The sequence below is a fragment of the Candoia aspera genome, chromosome 2, assembly GCF_035149785.1.
Source record: "Candoia aspera isolate rCanAsp1 chromosome 2, rCanAsp1.hap2, whole genome shotgun sequence".
NCBI classification, from domain to species: Eukaryota; Metazoa; Chordata; class Lepidosauria; order Squamata; family Boidae; genus Candoia; species Candoia aspera.
The window spans coordinates 150187788-150212662 of record NC_086154.1 but is presented as its reverse complement, the minus strand read 5'-3'; the positions used below and the strand labels follow the sequence as shown (position 1 = coordinate 150212662).

At 41.2% G+C, this 24875-nt stretch overlaps 1 protein-coding gene across 3 annotated transcripts in view; it reads left to right on the top strand.

The window, feature by feature from the left end:
• The window catches only part of IRAK1 (interleukin 1 receptor associated kinase 1), a 32908-nt gene that overhangs the window by 7624 nt on the left and 409 nt on the right, over positions 1-24875 (top strand). For 2 of the 3 annotated variants that reach the window (XM_063294255.1, XM_063294257.1), the window contains exons 2-13: positions 1847-2014; positions 3771-3932; positions 8967-9073; positions 10946-11113; positions 11844-11908; positions 12133-12247; positions 12359-12471; positions 15405-15609; positions 16900-16968; positions 17055-17273; positions 18852-19065; positions 20490-20612. In XM_063294255.1, the coding sequence (XP_063150325.1) occupies positions 1847-2014; positions 3771-3932; positions 8967-9073; positions 10946-11113; positions 11844-11908; positions 12133-12247; positions 12359-12471; positions 15405-15609; positions 16900-16968; positions 17055-17273; positions 18852-19065; positions 20490-20612 (1728 nt within the window). The remainder of the gene's footprint in view (positions 1-1846; positions 2015-3770; positions 3933-8966; positions 9074-10945; positions 11114-11843; positions 11909-12132; positions 12248-12358; positions 12472-15404; positions 15610-16899; positions 16969-17054; positions 17274-18851; positions 19066-20489; positions 20613-24875) is intronic. The other variant, XM_063294256.1, reaches the window with a different exon arrangement.

The window sequence follows — 24875 nt, the reverse complement described above, 5'->3', positions numbered from 1 at the left end:
TGCATAAAAATACCGTATGGTCTTGGCAGGAAACCCTGCTCGGTTTCATACATTTTAAAAAGGAAAAAAGAAAACCCAACCAGGTATGGTCACCTCTGGCAACCAAGTGGCAGTTGGGCTGCGGTAGCAGTTGAATAAATCAGTGCTTCCATGCGCAGGCTGTGCAAATGGTCCTCCATGTTGGTTCAAAGATAATTGTATTTTGGGCAAATGGCAGCTATGCTCCAGGCTTTAAACCTAAAATTTGATTGGCTAAGGAGTTTTTAATCTTAAATGTAGCTAAAATAAAATGATACAAATAAATGTGGGGCCAAGAGAGTGCCAACAATAATAGTAGTATAGATTCCAATTCCAGAATGAAGTCCTCTAAGAAACAAGACAGTCTTGTTAGGCCCCTGGGGACTTTTGAAATGTTGCGAGTGTCAAGTTGATCTGACAAGTGGCCATCAAAATGAGTGTGGTGACACAAAATGCTCTCTTACCAAAAGTCAAACAAGTGAGATATTTCTTCACTATCTCCCCCATCTCACTTGATGTTCTCTGTGACAGCTTACCTTTGACATTTTTCTGGATCACTTTCAAACACAGCACTGTACTACTGCTACTTTTTTTGCCCCCAGGAATGCCAAGGGGATCAGAAAAGAAATGGAAAGATGCTTTGCTTTGCAACATGTCAGCTTCCCATTTAATGCCAGTGGGGGGAAACAGCCTATTGGGTGCCATCTGAGGAGTTCATGGGCACGTTGGGACACATATACATCACACCCCCATTATTCTTATTCTATCTTAGGAGTATTTCTTTCTTTCTTTGTAATATTACTTGATAAGATGCGAATGGGAGCAGTAAATAGCAATGGAGAATAGGACCATAGAAACATCTGGTTTGCCCGTCCATCTTTATCTAGTATTGATTTTAGTTCTGTATGTTAGTTAATGTTTTTGGCCTGTGTGCTTTCTACCAAAGCAGCAGTATCAGGCACATCCTTCTATACATATTCAACACAGGAATAAACTGAATACTGTTTGTTAAATTCCTTGAACTGGTAGGTGTTTAGCAAAGATAAATGCAAGTCTGATGTGGAAATGAACCAAGGGCTGAATGCCAGCTGCATTAACTTACTCCAATTTAGTCATCAGCTAGCAAAGTATTCTTTCACTTTTCTTTCTCATTTCTTATGTGGCACAGCTGCTGCCCTTGCTTTGTGGAAAATTGGCATACATACAGCTGTAAAATTGAACATCTCTTACGGTAAGGGAGGAACTTAGTTTAATCTACCCTTAAGTTGAATTCTTAACATCTCCAAATAGCAAGAAAGAAGGTGGCTTGAGACTCTAGAAGCTAGAATGAATCAGAATAGGTAAAGCAAAAATAAATGGATAAATAATTTGGTGTTATATAAGATAGCTTTGTATATTTGTATTCAGATCCTACAGCACAGAAGCATTTTGCCTATGTCAGCCTTTGCCAATCTGGTGACTTCCAGATGTGTTGGAATAGACCTTCCAGAATTCCCAGCCAGTGTGAATTGGGGAAGTATGCTACTGGCCAGATATTTGAGGTTCCTGAAACATTACTTGACTCTTTAGTTTGGATCAAAAATCATAATTATGCAATAGATATGTAACAGGTATAAACATCACCTAGAATTGGAAAGAGAGCTTAAACAGAGGGTGCGAGATACAGATGGATATTGCTGACATGAGAACTGAATATACTTCTAATAATGTATCAGCATTACATCAGTCTAACACAATAGTCAAGCCTGTTACATATCCAAATTATGGGGCTACACCCCCTGACAGGAAATGCCTGGGTGGTAACTGGCTTTTCTCTCTTACACGCTAGCCTCCAGGATTGTACGAAACCTGGTTGAGTTGCGACTATATGAGAAGATGGATGGGCGGACACACAACCTTATGTGGACCTGGATGAATCGCAACGCCTACGTTGATGATTTAATTCAGATACTGGATGACTTGCAGCTATACCGGGCACGTGATGTCATTGTTTCAGGTGATTCCATCTTTTTTATCTCAGCATAGAAGCTGGTTGGTAGCTCTGGAGGGATTAAGTGATGTGCTCAATCAGTTTGTTTGATTTGGGTTTCATAAACAAAATTTTCACACATCTTCCCTCTTCTCACTTGTCCTACCCCAAGAGGTGTGATCTTAGTCCCAGAACCCCCCTTCCTGCAGTGGCAGTCATGGTTTCTTTGTTCATGACATTTGGTAATTAGCCCATGTGGTTGGATATTTTTCACTTAACATCTTCAAGGAGCTTAGCCTTTTCCAGTAGGCTGTTCTACACATGTGGGCTGTTTCTTAAACACATGTGTAAGTAGAGGCACTGGACTATATGTCTTATTTCTTATACTGCATTAAATGATAAATTGCAGATTTGCATTTCATGATTTTATTATACTCTACTTGCAGTTCATGATTTATAACATTTTAAATAAAAAAAATATGAGTTGTCTTTCTACCAGAAGACCTGTATGTAAAAGCAACTTTAAAACTGCAAAACGAGTAAAGGCAAGCCCAGCAATAAAAATATGTGAAACGTCAGAAAATCCCGATTCAGAATTAAAAATTGTATCTGTGAATAATGTTTTAAAGAAATAATAGTTTTTCAGCTATTGATAAGAAGAAATACATTGTAAGCTCCTTTAGACATTCCATAGATGGATGTCCCACAAAAAAATCCCTGCTTTTTGTTCTCATTGATCTCAGCTTAATCGTTACCTAGTATTTTAATTCTTGCCTCAGCATATCTGAATAAACAGGCTTGGATAACACTCATGTAAATGAGTCTGAATGGAATTTCACTGGTGGTTAGTGTTGTATTGCCACTCCAGTTGACAACGTCGTATATTCACCATAAGTGCTGTATGTACATATAGACTTAGAAGCTAGAGTGCATCTATGACTCTCTTCACAAATACACAATACCACAGAATGTTGGCATGAACGATGATAGACATAAGCCTGTTCTGAAACAACTGGCTTATATTTTATGAACCCCAAACTGCTTCATTGTTTGAACTGTTAATTTTATCTTATGCTACATTCACGTAATGGATTGTTTTCCAGAGCTTTCGGTGCTATAGTTCTAAGTTAGTCTGACAATATAAACCTCTCTGTACAGCATTTTTAGGCTATGATGCCAAGCTGTTGAACAGGTCGGTAGAGAAAAGGAAGCCACTTAATATTTCTGTACATAACATCTCCAGCTTTCCAGACAGTAGAAATATAGTCCCGCAGCCAAAGGTGACAGGAGGCAGGACCTAAATATCCACAAATATCCACAGCCTCTTGTGCTGTGTTCTGCTACTGGTCCAAGTAACTCTACTGTCCATCCTGACTACTGTCAATCCTCTAGTATAGAATCTTCTTACTGGCTGTAATAGGGATTCAGCTTTCTGTAGGCAAGTGAATCTTCAAGAGCTGTAGCTTCTCCTGTCTATTACACTTAATGTGCTTGACCAAGTTATTTGTGGAGTCCTTGGTGCTCTCTGAGCTTGGTTGTTTGCTTGCAGACATTTCAAGTTATTTGTTGCAAGTATCATTATAAAAAAAGAGTAGCTGGTTTGCGCAGTTGCTAAACCATGGTTTAATTAATTGTTGGGTAAGCAACAATTGATTTGGCTTGTATATAATATGCTAAGATATAACCCATAGTTTATAAATCACAGTAGTTAGGTTCACAAACCACGCTAAACCAAAGTATGAACCAGACTTTAATTCTTTTTTTTTTCCCATTCTTTTTATAGGAAATCTGTTATTATGTTCCCGGAAGCCCAGTGCACTTCCTTCTCAAAAGCCATCTGTTTCTCCTAAGCCCCCACCTGCCCCAGACCTGGGTGGCAGTGGTAGCTGCAAGATCATTACAACAATGTGGGAGCCTCACCAGAAACCTTCCCCACCTGAACCAGGTACAAGCTACATGTTTGCCAGGGCTCCTGGCATGTGCAGAGGAAGCATTCATGTGTGACAGAAACGTAACTTGTCTTCCTCTCCAGTGGGGTTGTTCAGGAACAACTTTCCCCGGATATCTGAAGCATGAAATGCTTTCCGCTCCATGCAACCCTCTCATTTCATACAACTCAAAAGCACTGGACTTTGGGGCAATGGAATGGGTTGGGGACACAAGTTTCACTTATTCTCCTCAGCAAGGCTGCAGGTATTCTAAACACTGATTATGCAATGCAGAAATTGGCACTAGCCACAGAATTCAATTTCCTAAGAATTGCTCTGTTACTAGCCTTTAAAATTATGAAGATGTGCGTGATAAAAATTTCAGAGTACATGAGAAGAAAGTGGAACAAGAATCTAGCATATAGAAATTTATTAACATTTGAATAACTGGATTCTAATTTGCTTTCACAGTTTATAGATGCTGACAGGTCTAATCTCCACAAATTGGTCAAATGCTTTTTAGAAAGTTATCTAAACCAATTTTATTGCACATTAGTGGGGTAGAAAGTTCCTCTATTATTTCTGGACATGTCAATTTCATGAGATGTACTAGAGAGAAAGAAATTGTACTTTTAAAATATTCTCTCCTCTCTGCCCTTCCCTTCAAGGATCTTGAGGAGAATCTTTTCCTCCTAAAGAAGTTATTTCAGTCCTTTTGATCATTCTGCTTGCCCCTTTCTGTGATTTTTCTTTTAGATTTTTCTGGGATTCTTCTTCAGCAATGTTCTCTTTTTGCAATAATGAAACATAACTGAAAGGAGGTTGCATGGATATATTGAGGTTTTATGACTAAAGGGTTGATAATGCAGGTATAGATCTGAATTCATAAGACCACTAGTTCTCCCCTCCCCATCTACAACCCTTGTCCCAGAGACAACTGTAGCAATGCATTTCTCATCCATAGCAGAGCATCAGAAAGGATTGAGGAGGCCAAGCTTGCATTTTTACCTTCTACTTTAAACTCCAGCACAAGTGAAGATGTAAAATTTCCCTCACTTTTTCAGCTTTATTTCTTCTGGCATTGTAACTAGCTGTGGTTGGCACATTCGGTATTTTTATCGGAAAAGCAGGGCAAAACTATTTTCATAAAGTGTCTTTCGCAACAGGGAGGCTGGTAGAATAGCAACAGCCCCCCTGGCCCCTAGAGCCCAACCTAACAAGGAAGTCTTGCAACCAGGTATCTGTAGAACAGCACCTTTGGACACTGTCAGAGTATCTCGGATGACCATAGCCAACCCCTTGCGCCTGCCCCGGGTTCTTGGTTGATGCCACATGTCTCTGAGAGGAGAACCCACTCCCAGCCCGACCAGATTTTATAGGAGGTTTTATTGCTGAGGCTCAGGCTAAAGCTGCATAAAATGTTTAATAGCTTCCATTCACGAGTGAATCGGAATTGTTGTTTTAAGTATATTTAGTTTTAATTGTATTTGCTTAGGTTGGATGAGGGTGTTTAAAATTTGTGTTACTTTTTTTTCCCAATATTTGCTCTTCTGAATTGCCTTGATTTGTTTTAGGAAAGTATTATGGAAACTCGAAAAAGCCTAATAGGGTTTTATTCTTTCCAAACCACCAGAATGTTGGAAAAAAATTAAAGGTGCTTGGAACCCTATCTGTCAGCTGAATAACCCAAAAAGAGCAGAACAGGACCAAATTTGGTGTGGTGGTAGAAACTGGCCGAGAGTTTAAAAAAAAAGAATTGGCTAGATCAGTCCAGGGGTTGTGGAGAAATAAAAATCCAGGGAAAAAAAAATCTTAATGCATCGCTACAGGTGAGGCAAATGAGAAAAGGCTCGAAGGTTGCCTCCTGCTCCATTGTTAATCCCCCCCTTCCCCTCTTCTGATTTTTTGACCCAGTAGAGTTGCTATTAAGGGGTTGAAAAGAATGCTTTTCCTACCGTGTTTATTCTTGTAGTTGCTATTGCCTTGCAGATAAGTCCTCAAATGCCTACTATTCCACAAGCTTTTATTAGCCAGCTTGTCCATTTAAGCTACTCCAGGTGCAAGAATAGCTTGCCAGGAGGAATGTAAACTTACTTATACCAGAACTCTTTACAGACATTTTCATACTTTGTTCATTTGGTGGCTATTTGTTCCAAATAAGTGGCTCTTAATAAGTCTCTTTTTCGATGATTTGGTTGTTGCTATCAGTATAGATTGTGCTTTTCAATGTTGATACATTTTCTTAAGAGTTTACAATCTACATTTTAACTGGGAGAGACACAATTTAAAAGGGAAATAAGAACAAGTTCATGAGCTTCCTGTTGGTGAGATGGTGCTTTGTAGAAGTTTTGATCTTTGACATGGGAAAAATTCCACTGCTACCTTTTTACCTGACAGATTATGGACTGGTCCCTTCATAGCTATTCTCAAACATTTAGATAGAAGTTACTAAGTTTGCAGAGTTTTACTCCAACTGTGTAATAATGATCTGCTTTTTCAGCTTTGTTATTGTCATTATCAAATGTGGAATTGGTGAACAAGATGTTCTCTACCTTGTTCCCAAGCTTTGGAATGCACTCCTTGGGAGCGGTATTCATTCATTCACTCACTCACTCATTCACTCACTAGCTTGTTTGTTTGTTCATTCTCATGCTTTATAGACCACTCCAATGAACCAACTCTAAGCTATGTACAACTCCCCAAATCCCTAATTTGGGTTAAAGCAACACATAATAGTCAAAACCAAAGGACACGGTATAAACAGTTATGTGCACTGGGAGTCAAACGTTCACATTCAAAAAAACACAACTAAAATGGTTGCTTATCCAGAGGAACAGTCATAATGGCTCTGACCTCAAGGCTTGATAGAATAGTTTGGTCTTCACCAACTTCCTGAAGATCAGAAGATCATGAAGATCAGGAGAGAGGGGGCCCTCTGAATGTCTGGGAGGGGGTACTATTCCAGAGGAGGACATAGCAAATGAAAAAGTATGTTTCCATGGCCTCTGTAGGTGGTGTCTCTGTTCAAGTGGCCACATAAGGAGCTTGCTGTACTAGCTCTTACAAGGCAGGCTGATGTTACCAGGAGAAACTAGTCCCATAGATATCCAGACCTTGAATCATGCAGAGCTTTAAAGGTGACAACCAGCACCTTGAATTACACCTGGAAATCAGCTCTCAAAATAGAGATATTATATAGACCCCTCAAGGTGCTCCCGTAAGTACTTGAGCCTCGCAATTTCATAGTCTCTGCCTTTTACAAAGAAGTAAAACTAGGGCTACATAGTGTTTCAGAGCATTCAGGGGCTCTCGCATGGTACCTGTTGGCAACTCCTCAAAGAAACTGCAAGAAAGTACACCTCTGATTTAAGGAGGTGTTGATAGGTGTGACAGGTGAGCCCTTGCACTCTCCAAGTCACCTTTGTTTTTTGAATCTGGAACATTGCATAACCCCAGGAAAGACCTCTCTTTCTGTCAGGTCTGTGTTGTTGAGAAGCTTATATTTTAATTGCTAAAATTAACTGGGCTTTTAATTGTTTTATATCATTTGAGATTTAGTGTTGGCTGGATTCCTGGACTACCCTAGGGAAGGTAAAATAAAGTACAGATTGAAATAATAGATTAATAAATAAAACAGTATGCTGTTGCCTAGCAGTCTTTACCTTATTTTATTACACAGCACTTGTAATTTTCAAAATATTTATGATGAAAAATTGCTGATGTACATTTTGCCTTTAATTATCATTTTTTTAAAGCATGCTTGCTGTTACTGTTTCTTCCAACTCCCCACCCACCTCATGCACATTTTAAGTACAGTAAGTCACAGAAGCCTGGCTTCCTGTTCTGTCTTTACAAAGAAAATGCGGGCTCTGTCTGTAATACATTTTTTACCTCCTCTTCTTTCCTGGAAGTAAGGAAACTGAAAATACTATTTTTAAAAAATGAGGGAAGAATGGTACCAGGTAACCACATGTAGTTCGCAGTTTGGTTCTTTGACAACTTCTCCTAACTTGGTGCCGTTTGTGCTGCCTGGGAATTCTGGGCCTTGTAGTCTGAACACCTCTGGAAGGTCTTTGGTTAGGAAAAGCTGTCCTCAGATGTGTCAGTGTGGGAAGATTCTCCATCCAAGGAACCAATCTGGCTTTCCCACAAGATGGAGCGAGATGGACTTCAGTTAGTCCAATGGGAGATGTATCTGGCCCATAAGTAGGAGTTAACATTTTCTTGCTGGAGGTGAAGACCCTGAACAGTTTCCTTTATTTGGGTTGGTATTAACATGATCAGTGGGGAGAGAAACACTCTGATGGTATTTGAGATAGCAGGAGGAAATGAAGGCATACAGAGCTGACTCTGAAATAGGATCAGTAATTCTAATGAGCTGCTAGGTATAGCCAGCTCCTAATGACCAGAACTATGCTCTGCAGTGTAGAATATTAAAGCTATGGGCAAAAGCAACCAAAATTTGTCACCAGGAAAATCAGCTTGGCATCTCAAATAAACTTTGTGTGCTTGTCTCCCTCCTCTCCCAAATTTTATTTCTGTAAGTCCTGGAAAACGATGAAGAATTAGTCAAGGGAGTCTAGGTCCCTGAAAGTTTTCCTATGCACACCCTAGTGCGAACATTCTTAGGAAGTTTCATCCATTTTGAAACCTGGTTTGGCAGCTTGAAGTCTACTAACTGGCTTTCTCCTTTCAAATGAAAGTGAGAATTTCGTGTGAGTGCTTATTAAATCGCCTTCTACTCCCTTCTAGAACATCTGTCTTGGTATAGGTAAAACCATTTTCAAAGGGATGCCTGATGCAACACTCAATCACTAGAACTAAATGCTCAGGAGTTTCTTGGAATGTGCCATTTCCTGTGTGTAATTCTTAATGCCACGCTAATGTGGTGCCTCTCCTTCCTTTTTCACGTGTGACTTTTCAGTTCATTTCCAGGCATATTCTTGTTCCACCGGAACAGTCAGTGCTCAAAGAGGTGGGTGGGCTACAAATACTAGGGCTGTTTTGAATCTTGCTATAACAGCATTCCCACTTCTTCCCTGGGTAAACAGATCACTCCAACCCTCTGCTGTCTTTGAGAGACTCCACTCCAAGCAACCGTTTCAGCAGCACAGCCCCCAGTAGCCTACCTTCGCCTCCTATGCACATTGATGCACAGGTATGGACTGCATTCTGCTTGACGGATACAATATTCAGTGAGATGTAGTTAGAAGAGGTAAAGGGAAATATAAGAGAAACTACTGTGTTGGCAGAGGTTGGTGGAACTTTAGTATGTATGTATGTATGTATGTATTTATTGCAATAACAGGTATTTGGGACTTCCTGTGAGCCACAATGATTTGTATTTGCTTTATAACTTTTCCAACCCCATGATTTTCGTCTAGTTGTGCATAACAGTTACAATCTGTATCTTTCAAAGATATTCAGGACATATGTGACTACTTTTTCTTCAATCATATGTTTTTCAGTATCTTTCAGGTAGTGATTCTTCCTTTCTCATTGTTTTTTGAGGTTGCTCACAGCTCTGCTTAAGATTCCTCCCCCCACCTTCCTCCTGTCCTTGTTTTCCACTCTGCACTGACACTAGCCCTTCAGTTCTCTTTAACAGACCTTCTTTGCTGCCATAGCTTTGCCATTATTCCTGTTACTAGTCTTTGAATGGTTTTAACTATCTGAAGATCTACTGTATGTCCATCATTTTATTAAAGTTCTTCTCCCATTGATAAATCAATATGATTCTCCCTTCTTCAGGCTAAGACCCCTAGGGTGCTGCTTTCCTCTTGTACAGGTAGTCCTTGGCTAACAATGGTAATTAGTGATTCTGTCGCTAAGCAATGTGGTCAGAAAGTGACCACATCACTTAGCAACGGCAGTCCCGGTGCTCCCCATTGCCATTGTTAAGGAAGGACTGTGGGTCATTAAGTGAGTCCCAGGTGGCTCACAAGCAGGCTGGCAGGCAGGTAAGTGGCTGCTGCCAGGTGGAGGAAGGTGCACGGGTGGCCCATGTGGCGTGAGCACAGCAAGGCTGGGAGTGGCTGCTGCCAGGTGGGGGAGGGTGCAAGCGACTTACCAAAGCGACTTGCAACCTTCCCTGCTGACTTCTCCACTGACTTTGCTTGGGGGAAGCCAGCAGGGAAGTTCACAAATAGCAATCACGTGACCACAGGATGCTGCAACCGTCGTAAGTGTGTGCTGATTGCCAAACACCCAGATAGTGATCATGTGACTGTGAGGGTGCTGGGATGGCCAGAACTTCAAGGACTGGTCATAAGTACCACTCATTCAGTACTGTCATAACTTTGAACAGTTGCTGAACAAGTGGTTGTTAAACAAGGACTACCTGTACCTTAATCTCTGAATCCCATTCACTTCTAATTCTTTATTTCTTCCAAAATGTATGTCCTTAACTTTGAGCAGGTGTCTAAGAGTGTGACCTCCAAATAAAGGTTCCTGATTTAGATCTGACTTCTGTCATAAACATTTTGTGGTCTTCGGCATACTTACTCCTTTTCTGTAGCCTAATATAAGCATAACACAAATCTACCTTGGAAGGATGATGGAAGAATCACTAAATGTGACGAATTTTAAATACAAGATATTTTGCTGTATAAAAAGTATATTTTCATCTTTCAGTGTTTTGCCTTTCTCTCTTCTATTCATTCTCTATCTTTTCCTTATTCGCTTAAAGCTTCAGTCTACCTTTTTAAGTATCTCCATTTTTAATCTTCTCTTTCACTTTGTTCATCAGGAAACAGGATTAGAGTTTCTCTGAGGCCATTTTCTGCTGCTCTAACTTATTTCCAGCTGATCTTAATTGGACATGGCTTTTTGATCATTGGAAACTTGCTGCTTTCCATTTCTCCATTTGAGGGGGAGAAGCAATCAGCAGCCGGAGAACAAGGAGCTGCTGACTAAAATGCTTGTGCTTCAGAATTACTGTAATAAAACACATCTATGTTGAGAAAGGTATTTTGAAGAGAAGGAATGCCCTTTCAGTCTGTTTATGGTCTGTCTACCCACCCTATTGCAGGGCCTTGAATCTCTGCCCTCCACGTGTCCTTTCGAGTGGCGGTTGGAAGAGCTGTGCCAAGCGACAGATGACTTTTCAGAACATCTCAAGATTGGTGAAGGAGGTTTTGGCTGTGTCTACCAGGCCCGATTGCGCAACACTGTCTATGCTGTGAAACGGCTCAAGGAGGTACTTCCATTGGATATAGCAGGAGAGGAGTTACAGCTTATACCGCTCACACCATTTTATTTTATGTTCAAATCCCTGGCATGAGAACAGAATCTCTGTTTTACCATAAAGGTTCGTAGGCTCAGTTCTTACACCTCTGATAGACCATCTCCTAAAAATTAGATTGGGCACAAGCTCTGTGCAGTCCACGAGTGTGATAGCAGTGGAGATGGGCCATATCAGACCTAGTGGCCCTTCAAAGTGACATGGCTGTGTTTTTCATATATACTTGGTACTTAGTTGCTCAGACGTGGGGAGAAGTAGCTCAGTGGTTAAGACGCCAGGCTTGTCGACCAGTAGGTTGCAAGTTCGGCGGTTCGAGACCTGAGCGCCACATGATGGAGTGAGCTCCCGCAGTCGCCCCAGCTCTTGCCAACCTAGCAATTCGAAGGCATGCAAATGCAAGTAAATAGGTACTGCTTCGGTGGGAAGCTAACAGCGTTCCGTGACTGTCATGCTGGCCACATGATGCGAAAGTGTCCTTAGATGACGCTGGCTCTTCAGTCATGAAACGGAGATGAGCACCGCCCCCTAGTGTTGGACATGACTAAATGGGAACCTTTACCTTTTACCTTTTTAGTTGCTAAGGATCCTGCCCCTTTGTACCACTCAGAATGCTTTTTCATTTGGTCCGGCTAATGGTGACTTATACATCCTCTTCCTTCCTTTTTTTAATCTCCCTGGCTGACAGGAAGCAGAGTTGGATTGGACTGTAATAAAGAACAGTTTTGTCACAGAGGTGGAAAAACTTTCCCGGTAAGAACCAAAGACTATGTTGGATGTACAGTGGGATCCCAGAAGTGGGATAATAGGTTGGGGGGGTTGTTCTGGTGTCCTTCAGATGTGTTGGAATTCAGCTCCCCAAATCCAGCACATCAGGAGGGCACCAGGTTGGGGAAGGCAGTGCTAGAGCATCATGGGGACAGGGTTGGGTTGAGTTAGATCTGCTGTTGTTTAATACTGTGTCACTTGTAACTTAGGTTCCGCCATCCTAATATCGTAGAGTTTGCTGGTTACTGTGCTGAACAGGGATGCTTCTGCCTTGTCTATGTCTTCCTGCCCAAGGGATCCTTAGAAGATCATTTACATGGCCAGGTACCTAGCTGAATTTGTCCTCTCCATTTTTTTAAATTTAAGAATAGTCTGTCCTTGCAAACAAAGCCTTCAGTGTCACTCCTATCCTTGAATCTATTCTGAATTTCTTAGGCTGGCACTTGCCTCTCCTGGACACAGCGGCTCCATGTGGCTCTGGGCACTGCCAGAGCTATTCAGTTTCTGCATAGTGACTCACCTAGCCTTATCCACGGAGATGTCAAGAGGTGAGAGAATGGAAGGGAACTCATCTCCTGGGGTGGGATGTGAAAATAACTAATAAACTGTTTTTGTTTAAATGTGAGGACATCTGCTTTTTGAATGAGGCGAGAGATGTTTAACAGCTCTTCACATTCGCTGCTTCAAGACAGGGAGGAGAGAATTGTTGCAAGAGAGAATGAAGATAGACAGTGAACATTGTGATTGCACAGGGCGATAACTCTAGTTGGACCGAGGAACCTGTGGCTTTCACATTACTAAACTACAACTCCTAGTATTTCTCACCATTGGCCATGCTGACTGGACTGCAGAGAATTGTGATTAACAAAATCTGAAGTGCCATAAATTCCCCAGCCTTGGCCATTGATTAAATACCAGTTGTGTTATTTAAAAGAATGTGATGTCTGAAAAATCTCATTTTTTAAAAAAAGGATGACTTTCTAGCATGCTTCTGTGGCCTTGCATCATGCAGACTTACTAGGAAACTGTGCTTTCCAGATGTTGCTAAACTTCAGTTCTCAGCACCCATCAGCACTAGGCATTCTGGTTAGGAATTACAGATATTTAAGTCCAACAGATCTGGAGGACATCAGGTTGGGGAAGGCTGTATAGTTGTGAAAGCAAGCAGACAGTCCCCATAACCATTACACAAACCAGAAGGGTGTGTATTAGAGTTCCTAATGGGATGATTTCTGCCTCATTCTTCATAAGAAACGAAACCAGAATAAACGGTATGAAATGACATATTGTATATATTTCCTCTGTTTGCATAATTTATGTTCTGCAGAATGTGGAATGCCTGAATATAGAAACCTAAATTTTTGAGGATTGTAGGGAATAGACAAAGCTTTGGACATAAACTTATAAGTAACATATAAATGCTGTGAAGGGGAAGGCAATAAAAGAAAATTATTCCATAAATGAAAAACATAAGACAACTTTTTTAGTCTGAAAATTCATTCTTGCTTTGTGCCCTGACAGGGGGCTAAAATGGGCATGGGCATTGATATTATGACATTGACAAAAGGGGTAGGACCAGCATTCTTGTATCCACTTTTAGAATTTAATGGGCTTTTTAAAGGAATGAAATGTATATCTTAAGCAATATCTTTTGCCCTTTAAATCTCCCTGCAGAATAGAAACATTCATTTTGACAGATGTATGGGTGCCTTAAACCCATGCAAATCTTAAAGCATACATTTTACCCTTAACCACTTCCCTCCTCAAGACAAAAACGAAAAAGAACTAAATATATCATCACCATCCACCTGGAGAGGCAGTGGGACTGCATATGGGAAGTTGGGAGACTGCACTTTGATATATGGACTGCTGCTGTTCTTGGTGTGCTGTCACATACTTCATGTGGTTTTCTTCTGGATCTGCAGTAGTGTCTTAAAGGAGCTAATCCAATGATCACTGTGCTGGGAAGAGTAAAGCAAAATTGTAGCAAAGCTGAAATTAGTGGTTTCCTGGGCAAAAGAACCTGTGTTATTCAGAATGATTTTCTGTTCATCATCCATTAAGCTGTATGCATTTTTTGATGTCTTGATTCCTCTTGTTTTCGTAATAACATAAGATTACCCTACTGGGTAATCTCCTCCAATCCAGGGTTTTGTTTCTCAGCATGGTCAACCAGATGCCTCTGGGATGTTCACAGATAGGAGGCATATTCCTTTCCACTATAATTGGTATTTGAGGGTAACACTGAGCCTTCAAGATTTATAGCCTTTGACAGACCTGTCCTCCATTAATTTATCCAATCCCTTTTCAAGCCATCCAAGTTAAGTCACCCCACCTTGTTGTAATGAATTCTGTGGGTTAATTATGTGCTGTGTGAAGAAGGACTTTTATCTGTTCTAAATCTCTTTCCAAATAGCATCACTGAATGTCCCGCTGGCACACTTAAAGATCCTTTGGAATTCCGATGCCTTTTAGAACACTCTTGCCAATAAGCAAACCAGTTCTGCTAAATACCATGAATTGCCCAAATCACCATAAAATGAAAGTCGGGTTTTTTTATTCTGTGATTCTAGAACAGTGCAAGCTTTTGTATATTAGTTGACCACATGGAATATAGTCTTGAGAAAGGCATATTATACTACTGTTCTTAAAAACGAGGGACAGAAAGGGAGGGGAGAAATGGGGAGACAGATTTACAAATAGACAGCGATCATTAACAAAAACAACAGATGTGATACAGACATTCTGATAAGCTGATACATGGTATAAGAAGAAGCCTTAGTAAAATTCCTGATATCCCACAAATCTTAATCAGTACATCAGTCAAACATCAAGAACATGCTTTATACCTAATAAATAATTACTGGTTTGATTATCAGTATTCTGTCCTTCACCTCTCCTTTTATCGTTCCTGCTTCCCTGTTCCCCACATACATAGAAAACACTTTTTTCCTTTCTCTTCATGCAATTGATGAAGTGGATGTGATTCACAAAAGCTTATGCAATATAATATACCTGTTTGTCTTTCTGTATCATAAGATTCTTTCTTGGTTTTACTGCAAAAAATTACCAGGGGACTCCTCTGGAAACTTTTGCAAAAGCACAAAATGTATATTGCACACAGAGTTCAATTCCAGAGGGTCTTGGCATTCATCAGAGTGCTAGCTTTTTTTAGTTTCTTGTACATACTTGAAGGAATCCAGGTAACATCTCAATTTTAGAAATGTCACTGATCAGAAAGCAGGATGTCTCTACCTTGTAACAGCTGCTTACCTCTCGTTGCCTATCAAGAGCAGTTAATATGATTGAATTGTACAGAATTTGCTTTTCTGATTGCAGAATTGTAAATGAGTTGGTTCCGAGTTCCAAACAACAACATGGAAAGGATTTGGAGGAGATAGTCATGCTTATTATAGATGGGAGTTTGAGAAGGAACTGGCAGATAGTGAATAGATGAAACCTTCTTTCTTGTCATCTACAGCTCTAACATCCTTTTGGATGCAGCACTCAACCCACGGCTGGCTGATTTTGGATTGGCCCGATTCAGCCGCCGGCCAAAGCAGGGAGGAATGAGCAGCTCGCTGGGCCGGACCCAGACTGTGCGGGGTACATTGGCATATCTTCCTCCTGAATATGTCCGGACTGGGATGCTTTCTACTGCTATTGATATATTCAGCTTTGGTGTGGTGAGTAATGCTGGAATGGGAATGTTACTGCAAATTGTATGATGAGGACAGGAGGCGTCATAGAAGTGGAAGGCACTTCTAAGTTCATCTGTTCAACAGCCAGCATTCGCTGCTATAGCATTGCCAGTAGGTGCGTCCTGCTTCTGCTTAGAATGGGTAGTAGTGACAGAGAGACTGCCATCTTCCCAGGCAGTCTGTTGAACAGTTGATGGTTCCAGGGAATATGTTGGGTTCAACTTCTCCTTCTGAGGGGACATCCTCTTCAGACAATTCAAAGGATTATTTTCTTAAGATAACTTTTGTACCCACATACTGTAATAGGGTGTGTCTGTTAACACCCATTCAGAGGTTTTTGTTAATGATCGCTGTCTATTTGTAAATCTGTCTCCCCATTTCTCCCCTCCCTTTCTGTCCCCCCTTCTAGTTTTGGTAGAGCATCTTCTTTCCCTGTGCAGCTTGTGATGGTTTGGGCAGAACTAAAAGGAAGTTGTGATTTTACTTTGTCCATTATATGCAGATCTAAATAAATATCACATTATACACTCTGATTCAGTATGTGAGGGGGGAAAAAACAAAAGTTGTGGGATTGCTGAATTAATGGATAACTTTTTTTACTTCAGCTATGTGATGCATGGTTTGTCATGCCCAAAATATTTATGTAATTATATTTCATAATTGTTATAGATCTTAACTTACAAGATTTGGGGCATTTTATACATCATTAAGGGACTCAGAGATGGTATTGTAAACAATAATAGTAATAGCAACAATAACCTGCATTTGATTTGACCAGATGGGTTGCAATGAACTCTGATACTCATTTACAATTATGGTGATTTAATGTTAATTTTTATTGCTACCAGTTAATATATACTATAAATTTTGAATTAACGTAAGGATTGAGAGGCTTCAAAGGCTTCAGGCTGTACATGATAAAGCCATATTCCATTAAGAGGCAGGGGGAAAAATCCTGCCAGAACCTTGATTGTTTCCTTTCAGTTCTGGGGAAGATGGAGCCAGACTTTCAGAGCAGTTGAATCAAGGCTGGCTGGATATAATTCTGCTGATCCTTGAGCTCTTACGAAAAATGTGTGGTTGGAAAACTTGATACAAAAAGGTCCTTTGTAATAGGCTTATCCTAGGATGACCTAATCCCGTAATGAAATTCTGAGTCCTGGTCACCTGGCTGTCAGTGCTGAAGTATGAGGAAAGAAGAAAGTGCCCATTTTAGCAGTCTTCATTTATCTGTTCCTTCCACAGTTCAAAATAGTATCTTTTCATCCCTGACAGGTTCTTCTAGAACTCTTGACTGGAAGACGACCCATGGAAATAGATTCTCGTGGACACAGCAAGTACTTGGTGGGCAACTCTCTCATCTTATCCTAATTCATTCTGTAACATGCAGCTTGATTTTTATGATTGCTTGTCTGCCTTTGTGCTTTCAGAAGGATCTGGTAAGTGATGAAGAGGAGCAAGAAGCCCATCTGTCAACTGCTACGACTACTTCCAGTCATACCAGAGCAGTTCAGCTTGGCAGTCATCTCTACCAGAAGCATGTAGACCTACGGTCTGGCCCTTGTCCCAAGCAACTGGGCAAAACGCTAGGCAAGTTGGCTTGTTGCTGTCTCCACCAGCGAGCCAAGCACCGCCCTCCGATGGCTGAAGTAAGAGAACAAACATTAGATTTGGAATACGGAGTCTCTTTTTTCCTCTATAAAGAAATCTGGAATTTTGCTTGGGTTGAACTTCTGCTGCAACAAAGCTTTTAACCTTAAACCTTAGTTTCATAGAATCAGGAAAAATTTTGAACATCTATGAAAATCTGGCACGGTCATGCATGTTTTGTGCATGTTACTCTCTGAATCTGTTCTCTTTTCACATATATTGACTTCGTTTTACTCTATTTCATCAGCTTCATAGAGCAAGTGTGTGTCTATAAATATATAACACAGTAGTGCTTCCTACCCCCTTCTCTTTTAAATCCCTTTCTTTGAACATCTCATAGCCCCATCTGTATCTGTGCCTGGTGTGCCCTTCTGTGCACTTAGAGGGTGGAAAATTTAGAAATATTCCGCACCAAGCTTATACCTAGGGAGAGTTTACATCAGTTGGCTGACATCAGAAAAGTCTGCTTTTTTCCCTCAAATTTATCAGATTTGTGTGTGCAAATGCAAACTATCATTCGTCTTAAAATCTAAGGAGAGGATAATAATTCATTTGACTCACCCAGGGCATAGTAAGCACTGTAAAACATTATCCAAAGTTGGCCCTGATTTGTGAATGAGTCACTGAGAAATAATTATGTTTTTTAATGTCTAGAAACCATGTAGAGGTATAAGAATGCTTCTGTGCACCCACAGCAGGAGAGCTAAGAGCTGAGCTGAGAAAAAACTGTAGGTTTTCAGATACTTTCCAACTGATTTGATTTCATTATATGTGAATAGAAACATCTATCTATCTTCTTTATCTGCTGAAGTCTCTGGGATGGCCATATAGTGTAAATGAGTGAGGGATGGCATATTCATGGTAGAGCAAGGAGAGAGAGGAGATACAGACACACATACAAACATATAGATGTATATAGACACACACACACACACAATCTATACTCATACCATAGGACCTGCCACTACAAGGATCTAGGAATGGGGAACCAGTGGTTTTCCAGATGTTGCTAAGTTTCAGTCTCAGCCAGCACCAGTGGTTAAGGGGGCTGGTTAAAATGAAGCAACATCTGGATTCTAGACCAGAAATATCCTACCTCTGTTGATAATGCTACTGTCACAATGGAGTGCTGTTTTCACTTGCAGCTGCCCCTATCAGTTCTATGGAAGTGACCAGTGCATGAACCCTGAGTGGAAAGAAGTAATGATGGCACATGGGGGAGGAACAACGAATAAATGCCAAGTTATATTGAGGCTTTGTGGTTTCTGCTGCTTCCTGTTGGCACCGTAGTGTCTGCTGATGGCTATTTGTGCCACATTTACCATAAAGATAAGAGAAGGAATGGTCAGCTTAGTACATTCCCTATACTATTTGCAGCTTTTCAGTGATACCATAAGGCTGTCTATCAGGTGGACAATAAATGAACTCAGGAGGGAATGGGACTTCCTGTTCAAAGGAGCTTGCCTATTTGGCCACAGTGGCTTTTGCTGGGAAATGGGGGAATGACTGAGTTATTTTATTTGCCAGATTGCGTTCTTAAGGAGCACTAGTACATAACTACTCTTCCTATGCTGCAGGTGTATCAAGAGCTGGAGAGGCTACAGTTCTTCCTACATGGGAAATCTGCCTCTTTACTACTGCCGCCACAGCAACTGCACATGCCAGAAGAAGACTACTACTCATCCAAGCCTCTTAATCAACCTGAGGAAAGTGATGAAAGCCTAGAGGCCAACTCCAGGTTGTTGAGCTACAGAAGTGGGACCAGAGAGAGTGTGTCTGTAGATCAGTTAGGTATGATATTCTGCAGACAACTTCTTTCTCCCACCCCATCAGAGGCTTTGCGAGACACAGTGATCAGCCAACCAAACAGAGGCCTAGTTAACAGATAACACAAAGCCGTGAAGGGTGGAGTTCACACAACCCCACCCACCCATTCACACAAGATGCCAAGCAGAATATAAGCAAACCTCGTTATAGATCAATGAGGCCATGTTCTGGCAAATAACAAGTCATATATTTAAAGCAGTGTTTCCAGAAGTTTGCCAGCTACCAGATGTATGGACTTCAGCTCAGAATTTTCAGCAATGGCTGGGGAATCCAGTGAGCTGAACACCACAAAAACTGGAAGTTGCTACAGTTGGAAAACCTCATGTAAAGCATCTACTAAGTACAATAAAACATTTGCTAATTAGAAAAACAATGAATGAATTTTGGGAAACAACATTTATTGGATCAGCTAACTTCAATAATTAAGGCATTTGTTTGGAATGCTTTAATGTGTCCTTGTTCTAACAAGTACAGATGTCCAATGAATGCCTGTGATGCAGACAGAAATTACAAATGTTATTTATAAATTTAAAAATAAGACTGACAAGTGTAGGCAGGGGGATATTTGCTTATCAAGCATGTGCATGTAAATGCAATAGACTGAAATATTTTCCCTCCTGTGCTTTGCTGTCAGATGGAAGGAATGATGCAGTTAAAAAGGTAGGTCTCCACTAACATTAAATCAGTTAGTGATTTTGTGGAATGTATTTTGCGATCAGATACACTAAGACAGAAAACTTGATTTATTAAGTTCCCAGTTTCAGTCTCTGGAATTTCCAGCTGGGTAAGGAAAGGCCCTGTCTCAAACTCTTGCAAGGTGTGGCCTTCTGGTGTTCTGGTCAGCACAACTGAGCAAGGTGGAGGCATGGCCTTACCCGGCTTTAGATATTGTCCTACATCCATAATAATTACCTGACCTGTCCCTCTGATGAATTACAGCTTGTTTGGTTAAATTTGTTTTGATCACTGGTTGCTATGTTCTGCTGCAGCTTTTTAAAAATACTTTTCTTCTTTGCTTGCTCTGTGTCATCTTCACCCAGCCCTGCATCCGATAACTTTCAGGCACCCCCCTTTTAACATTTTACTATCTACCACTATTTTATTTCAAAGTAAGTTCTCAGTAAGTCTTGCAGCCTTAAAAGGATAGCAATAAAATGCATTAAAGTAGGAGTAAAGGCACCTAACAACTTAAAAGCAACACTAAAACTAAGGAGACTTTTGAGAAGCTCACAATGTAAAGCTTGCTTCATCTGGCACCAAAAATACCTGGGGTGGCACCTGGAGAGTAGCTGAAAGATAGTATTGCCAATCTAGCTCCTTTCTTAAGGGACTCGGTTTGATGATGCAAGCAGGCTGTCACTTGGTGATGGTCTCCTTTCTTTCTGCAGGTGACTCTGCCCCTCAGATTGTCATCAACCCAGCACGGAGGCGCATGATGGAACGGCTGGCACTCTATCATGAGGGCGCGCTTGACAGCCTGGGTGTGCTTGCCTCTACACCTTCAGGGGAAGGTAACAGCCCCACCTCCCTGCTGCTGTGCAGATGGAGGTGGCACTATTCAGTCTTCAAAATGGTTCTGTTAAATTAGGAAGTGAAATTTTAAGGGGAGCTCAATTCCAACCATCATTCAGTTCTACCTTATCAGTCAGTGTGCTCAATAGAGAAGTATTGAAAACCATCCTCCCTTATTTTCATGGCAGAATCAAAAGTCTTAATTTGGTCTAGTAGTTAAGGCAACGGGCTAGAATCCAGGGGACTGAGAGTTCTAGTCTGCCTTAGGTATGAAAGCCAGCTGGGTGACCTTGGGCCAGTCACCCTCTCTCAGCCCAGCCCACCTCACAGGATTGCTGTTGTGGGGAAAATAGGAGGAAGGAGTATTAGGTATGTTCACCGCCTTGAGTTATTTATAAAAATAATAAAGGTGGGATAGAAAATGTAAAAAAAAACCAGGAGAAAACCTGTGTGTGATAACAAGAGCAAGATTACTTTTGGCTGAAGCTGGCGTAGACAAATCTGCATAGAACACGTCATGCTGGCTTATGTGATTTAAATGCTGTGAACTTGTGCATTGCAGATTAAGTTTGGACAAATAAGCCTTTCTTCATGTGGGATAGCCAGTGCATGAAAGCCATACAATAGGAGCAGCAGGAGTAACATCCCTGTCTTGCAGTGCATAAGCCGTTTACTTCAAATGTGAAGTCTCTGTAGAAGCAATGGCTGCATTTTAATCTCAGCCCTGACTTGTGTATTTTCATGTTGGTTATATATCTGGAAATGAATTCCTGAGGATCTATTAAACATGCAAATTTATAGCCCTCATGAGAATCGAGAGTTTAAAGCCTTGTTTAATAGTTAGGGCCCATTCATGTTCGTTCATCCTTAGTTGCTCCTCCTGACATCCCTCTGAATCTCTGCCTGTCACTGGATTGTTCCTTGTCAGAAATTTCTGAACTCAAATCTCAAGTTTCTCAAAGTGATCAAATAGCAAAACAGCACGAAAATGTACCTGCAGTCAAATTTGTTTCATTACCTAAATTGCAGAATCTGGTTTTACTCTTACAGCAGAACATCAAGGCTATCTGATGTCTCTAAACAGGCCAAGATGGGTAAAAAATGAGGCATTTGGGGTAGGAGCAGGAGCTGGAACAGAGGTTCTTAGGTTGCGTAGGAGAGATCCTGAACGGCTGGGCTATTTGAAAATGATTATGATGATAACGTAAAGTTTGAAAATGGTGCTAGAGAAGGAAAATAAAAAAGCTTCCTATAAAACTGATTTCACTCAAAAGCTATCTTTGGTCTCTTTCTGCCATCAGAGAAACTGGTTCAGAACCCTGTTAAAACAGATATACTTGCTTCCAGGGCATCCACAGTTCCTCCCAGACTATTGTTAGAAGGCTTCCGAGCCCGTGCTGTGAAATACAGTGTTTGGGCTCTTCAGATTTTGCCAAGTATGCCTGCCACAACATCTGTAGATACAAAGGCCACATTCTCTGCTGTCCAGCTGGGATTCTTCTGGTGTTTTTTGTCCTAGTTCTTCTATACAGGCAGTGTAGCAAACCTTTGCCTTCTCCAAAGTCCACCTGACAAAAAGCTTTAGCTTCTTGAAAAAAATCCCTCCACATAAAAAAAAATCAGCATAGTGGGGTGGAAGCTAATTGTCCCCCCCCCCTTTTTCCTCAAACACAGAGAGGGAGCAGTGTGTATATGTCCCAGGAGTAGTCATGGTGGTGAATATGAAGGAGCATGTAATCTTATGCATTCTGACTGTGTAGTCCAGAGTAGGACAATACAGGTGATTTATCTGTTTGTTCAAAGTATGTCATGAAATCAATTCTCTTGCCATTTTTTTGTATATTCACTCAAGCTTGCCCTTTCGCTAATGCCCACAGTGCAGCCACCATAGTTGTAGTCAGAGATGTTCGGTGTCTCACTCCTCTCTTTTTTGAGATGCTAATTTTCCCTAATCCAAATGAAAAAGAGGAAAAAGAATATTTTCTCTTAAAAATACATATAAATCCATCAACAGGGTGCCCAGGTTGAAATACTTCCTTCACTTCTGCTATTGCTGATCCCTGAAATATAGGCCATGTAAGCAGTGCGGATGTGAGGCATTCCAGGAGGAGGAGGAGGAGGAGGAAAGGGAGAAGCAACAGGCCTGCCATATTACTCTGACCTCTACTAGTTGGCTTAAGTGTTGTATTATGTCTTGCTGTATCTCCTTACCTCCTTAGCATAAACAAGGATCTGACTCAAAATGTTTTTGTTACCTAGTTTACCCTGTGGGGTTTGCTGATGTCCAGTAAGTTTTCTATCAGAAAATGCTGAAGCATATTAGTCACATTTGCTAACATTCTTCCTTCTTACTGTTGCCTGACCTTCCCTTCTACAACTCTCCTTTCTCAAAAGGCAGAAATATGGGGGAAAATACGTAGAAGAAATTGCTCTGAAATACCTGTATCAGCAGCAGCAGTATGTGCTGTACTTTTTTTAAAGTTTAGGTTTTTCTCTGCCTCTATGAGGTCTAGAAATGTGGCCCCACTTTATATGGAAGACTGTATTTAGGTCTGCCTTCAGTATATTTTAAGCTAAATTAACATGGGCTTTGTTGAGATAAACCAGAGTTCCATCTTGCCTAGTAAGATGTTTCCCATAGTGGCTGAACAGCCCCCAAGCTGGAGATATTAATGGCACATCCTGCTCCCAGCCCCCTGTATTAACCGATATTCTGTGGCATCCTACTTCTGAACCTTTACTCCTGTTTAATATCTCCATGGAACTGCTAAGTGAGGTCATCTGTTGCCACCGGGTTAACTATTGTCAGTATATTGATGATACTCAGTTATATATCTGCCCCAGGCCATCCAAGTGAAGCTGTTGAGATCCTTTCTCAGTGCCTAGGGGCTGTGTGGGTCGGAATGGGGCAAAACCATTTTTGTCTCAGCCCTGACAAAACTAGCTCTGAGTTTTAGGATCCCCTGTATTTAGTGATTTTCCACCATTAATGATTCTGGATGGGGTCACACTCCCCCAGGCAGAGTTGGTGCAAAATCTGAGAGTTCTCCTGGACTTGTGGGTCCTGCTCAGGTAGGGTCTTTGCGCAAGTACATCTTGTACATCAGTTGCATCCATTTCTAGATTGATAAGCACTACTCCCCGTCACTCATGCCTTAATCACCTCCCAATTGGACTACTGCAACACACACTAGGTGCCAACATGTGCCCAGGTAACACCACTGCACTGGCTCCCAGTGGGCTTCCAGGTGCTACTGAAGAATTTTCACCTTTAAAGCCATACATGGCATGGGGCCAAGTTACTTGTGGAACTGCCTGTCCCACTAGATCTGGCAGAGTGGGTGTGCTCCGGGTCTCACTGGTGAAGCAATGTCACCTAGTGGGACTAAGGAAGCACGACTTCTCTGTCACGGCACCTGTCCTGTTGCATTGGCTTCTCCCTGAGGCATAGACAGCCCCAACCCTATTGGCCTTTTAGAAGGCTGCTGAAGACTTGGCTCTTTATCCAGGCCCTGGGGCTGGGATGCTGATGGAGTTCTGGCATGGGTATGTTTGATATGCTCTTCATGTAATTTTTAGGGACCCTGAGCCAGTTTCTTTTGAATTGGATTTGTATAGCTTGTTTTATTTCTGTTCATTGCCCAGAGTTCCTTGGGTAGATGGAAGGCTATATAAATGTTTTAAGTAAATAAAACATGGGAAGCCGTTATTTTCAGAAGATGTGTGCCCTTTTTCCAAAATAGCACAAAATCACCCAAGAAACTAAACCCAAGCTCTTTCACACATAAGCAATGGGCTAGAAACCAGGGGACAGTGAGTTCTAGTCCCACCTTAGGCCTGAAAGCCAGCTGGGTGACCTTGGGCCAGTCACACACACTCAGCCCAACTCACCTCACAGGGTGGTTGTTGTGGGGAAAATAGGAGGAGGAAGGAGAATTAGCTATGTTCCCCATCTTATTTATAAAGATAACAAAGGCGGGATAGAAAATAAAAAAATTAATATATCCAGCCTTTAGGCCACCGTTCCCCAACATGGTATTCTCCAGATGTGTTAGACTTTAACTCTCAATTGCAGCTAGAGGGTACCAGGCTTGAAGTGACTTTGTGAAAAATGAACCGAAGACAACCCAGGCAGATTTATGGTCCTATTGTGCTATTTCTGTACCAGTTTTGGGACAGGTGGGAAACTTTGTTAGCTGAGATCAGTACCCTAAAGAGCAGTTGGAAAGATTTTATTCTATGATTGGTTGAAACCTGGATTT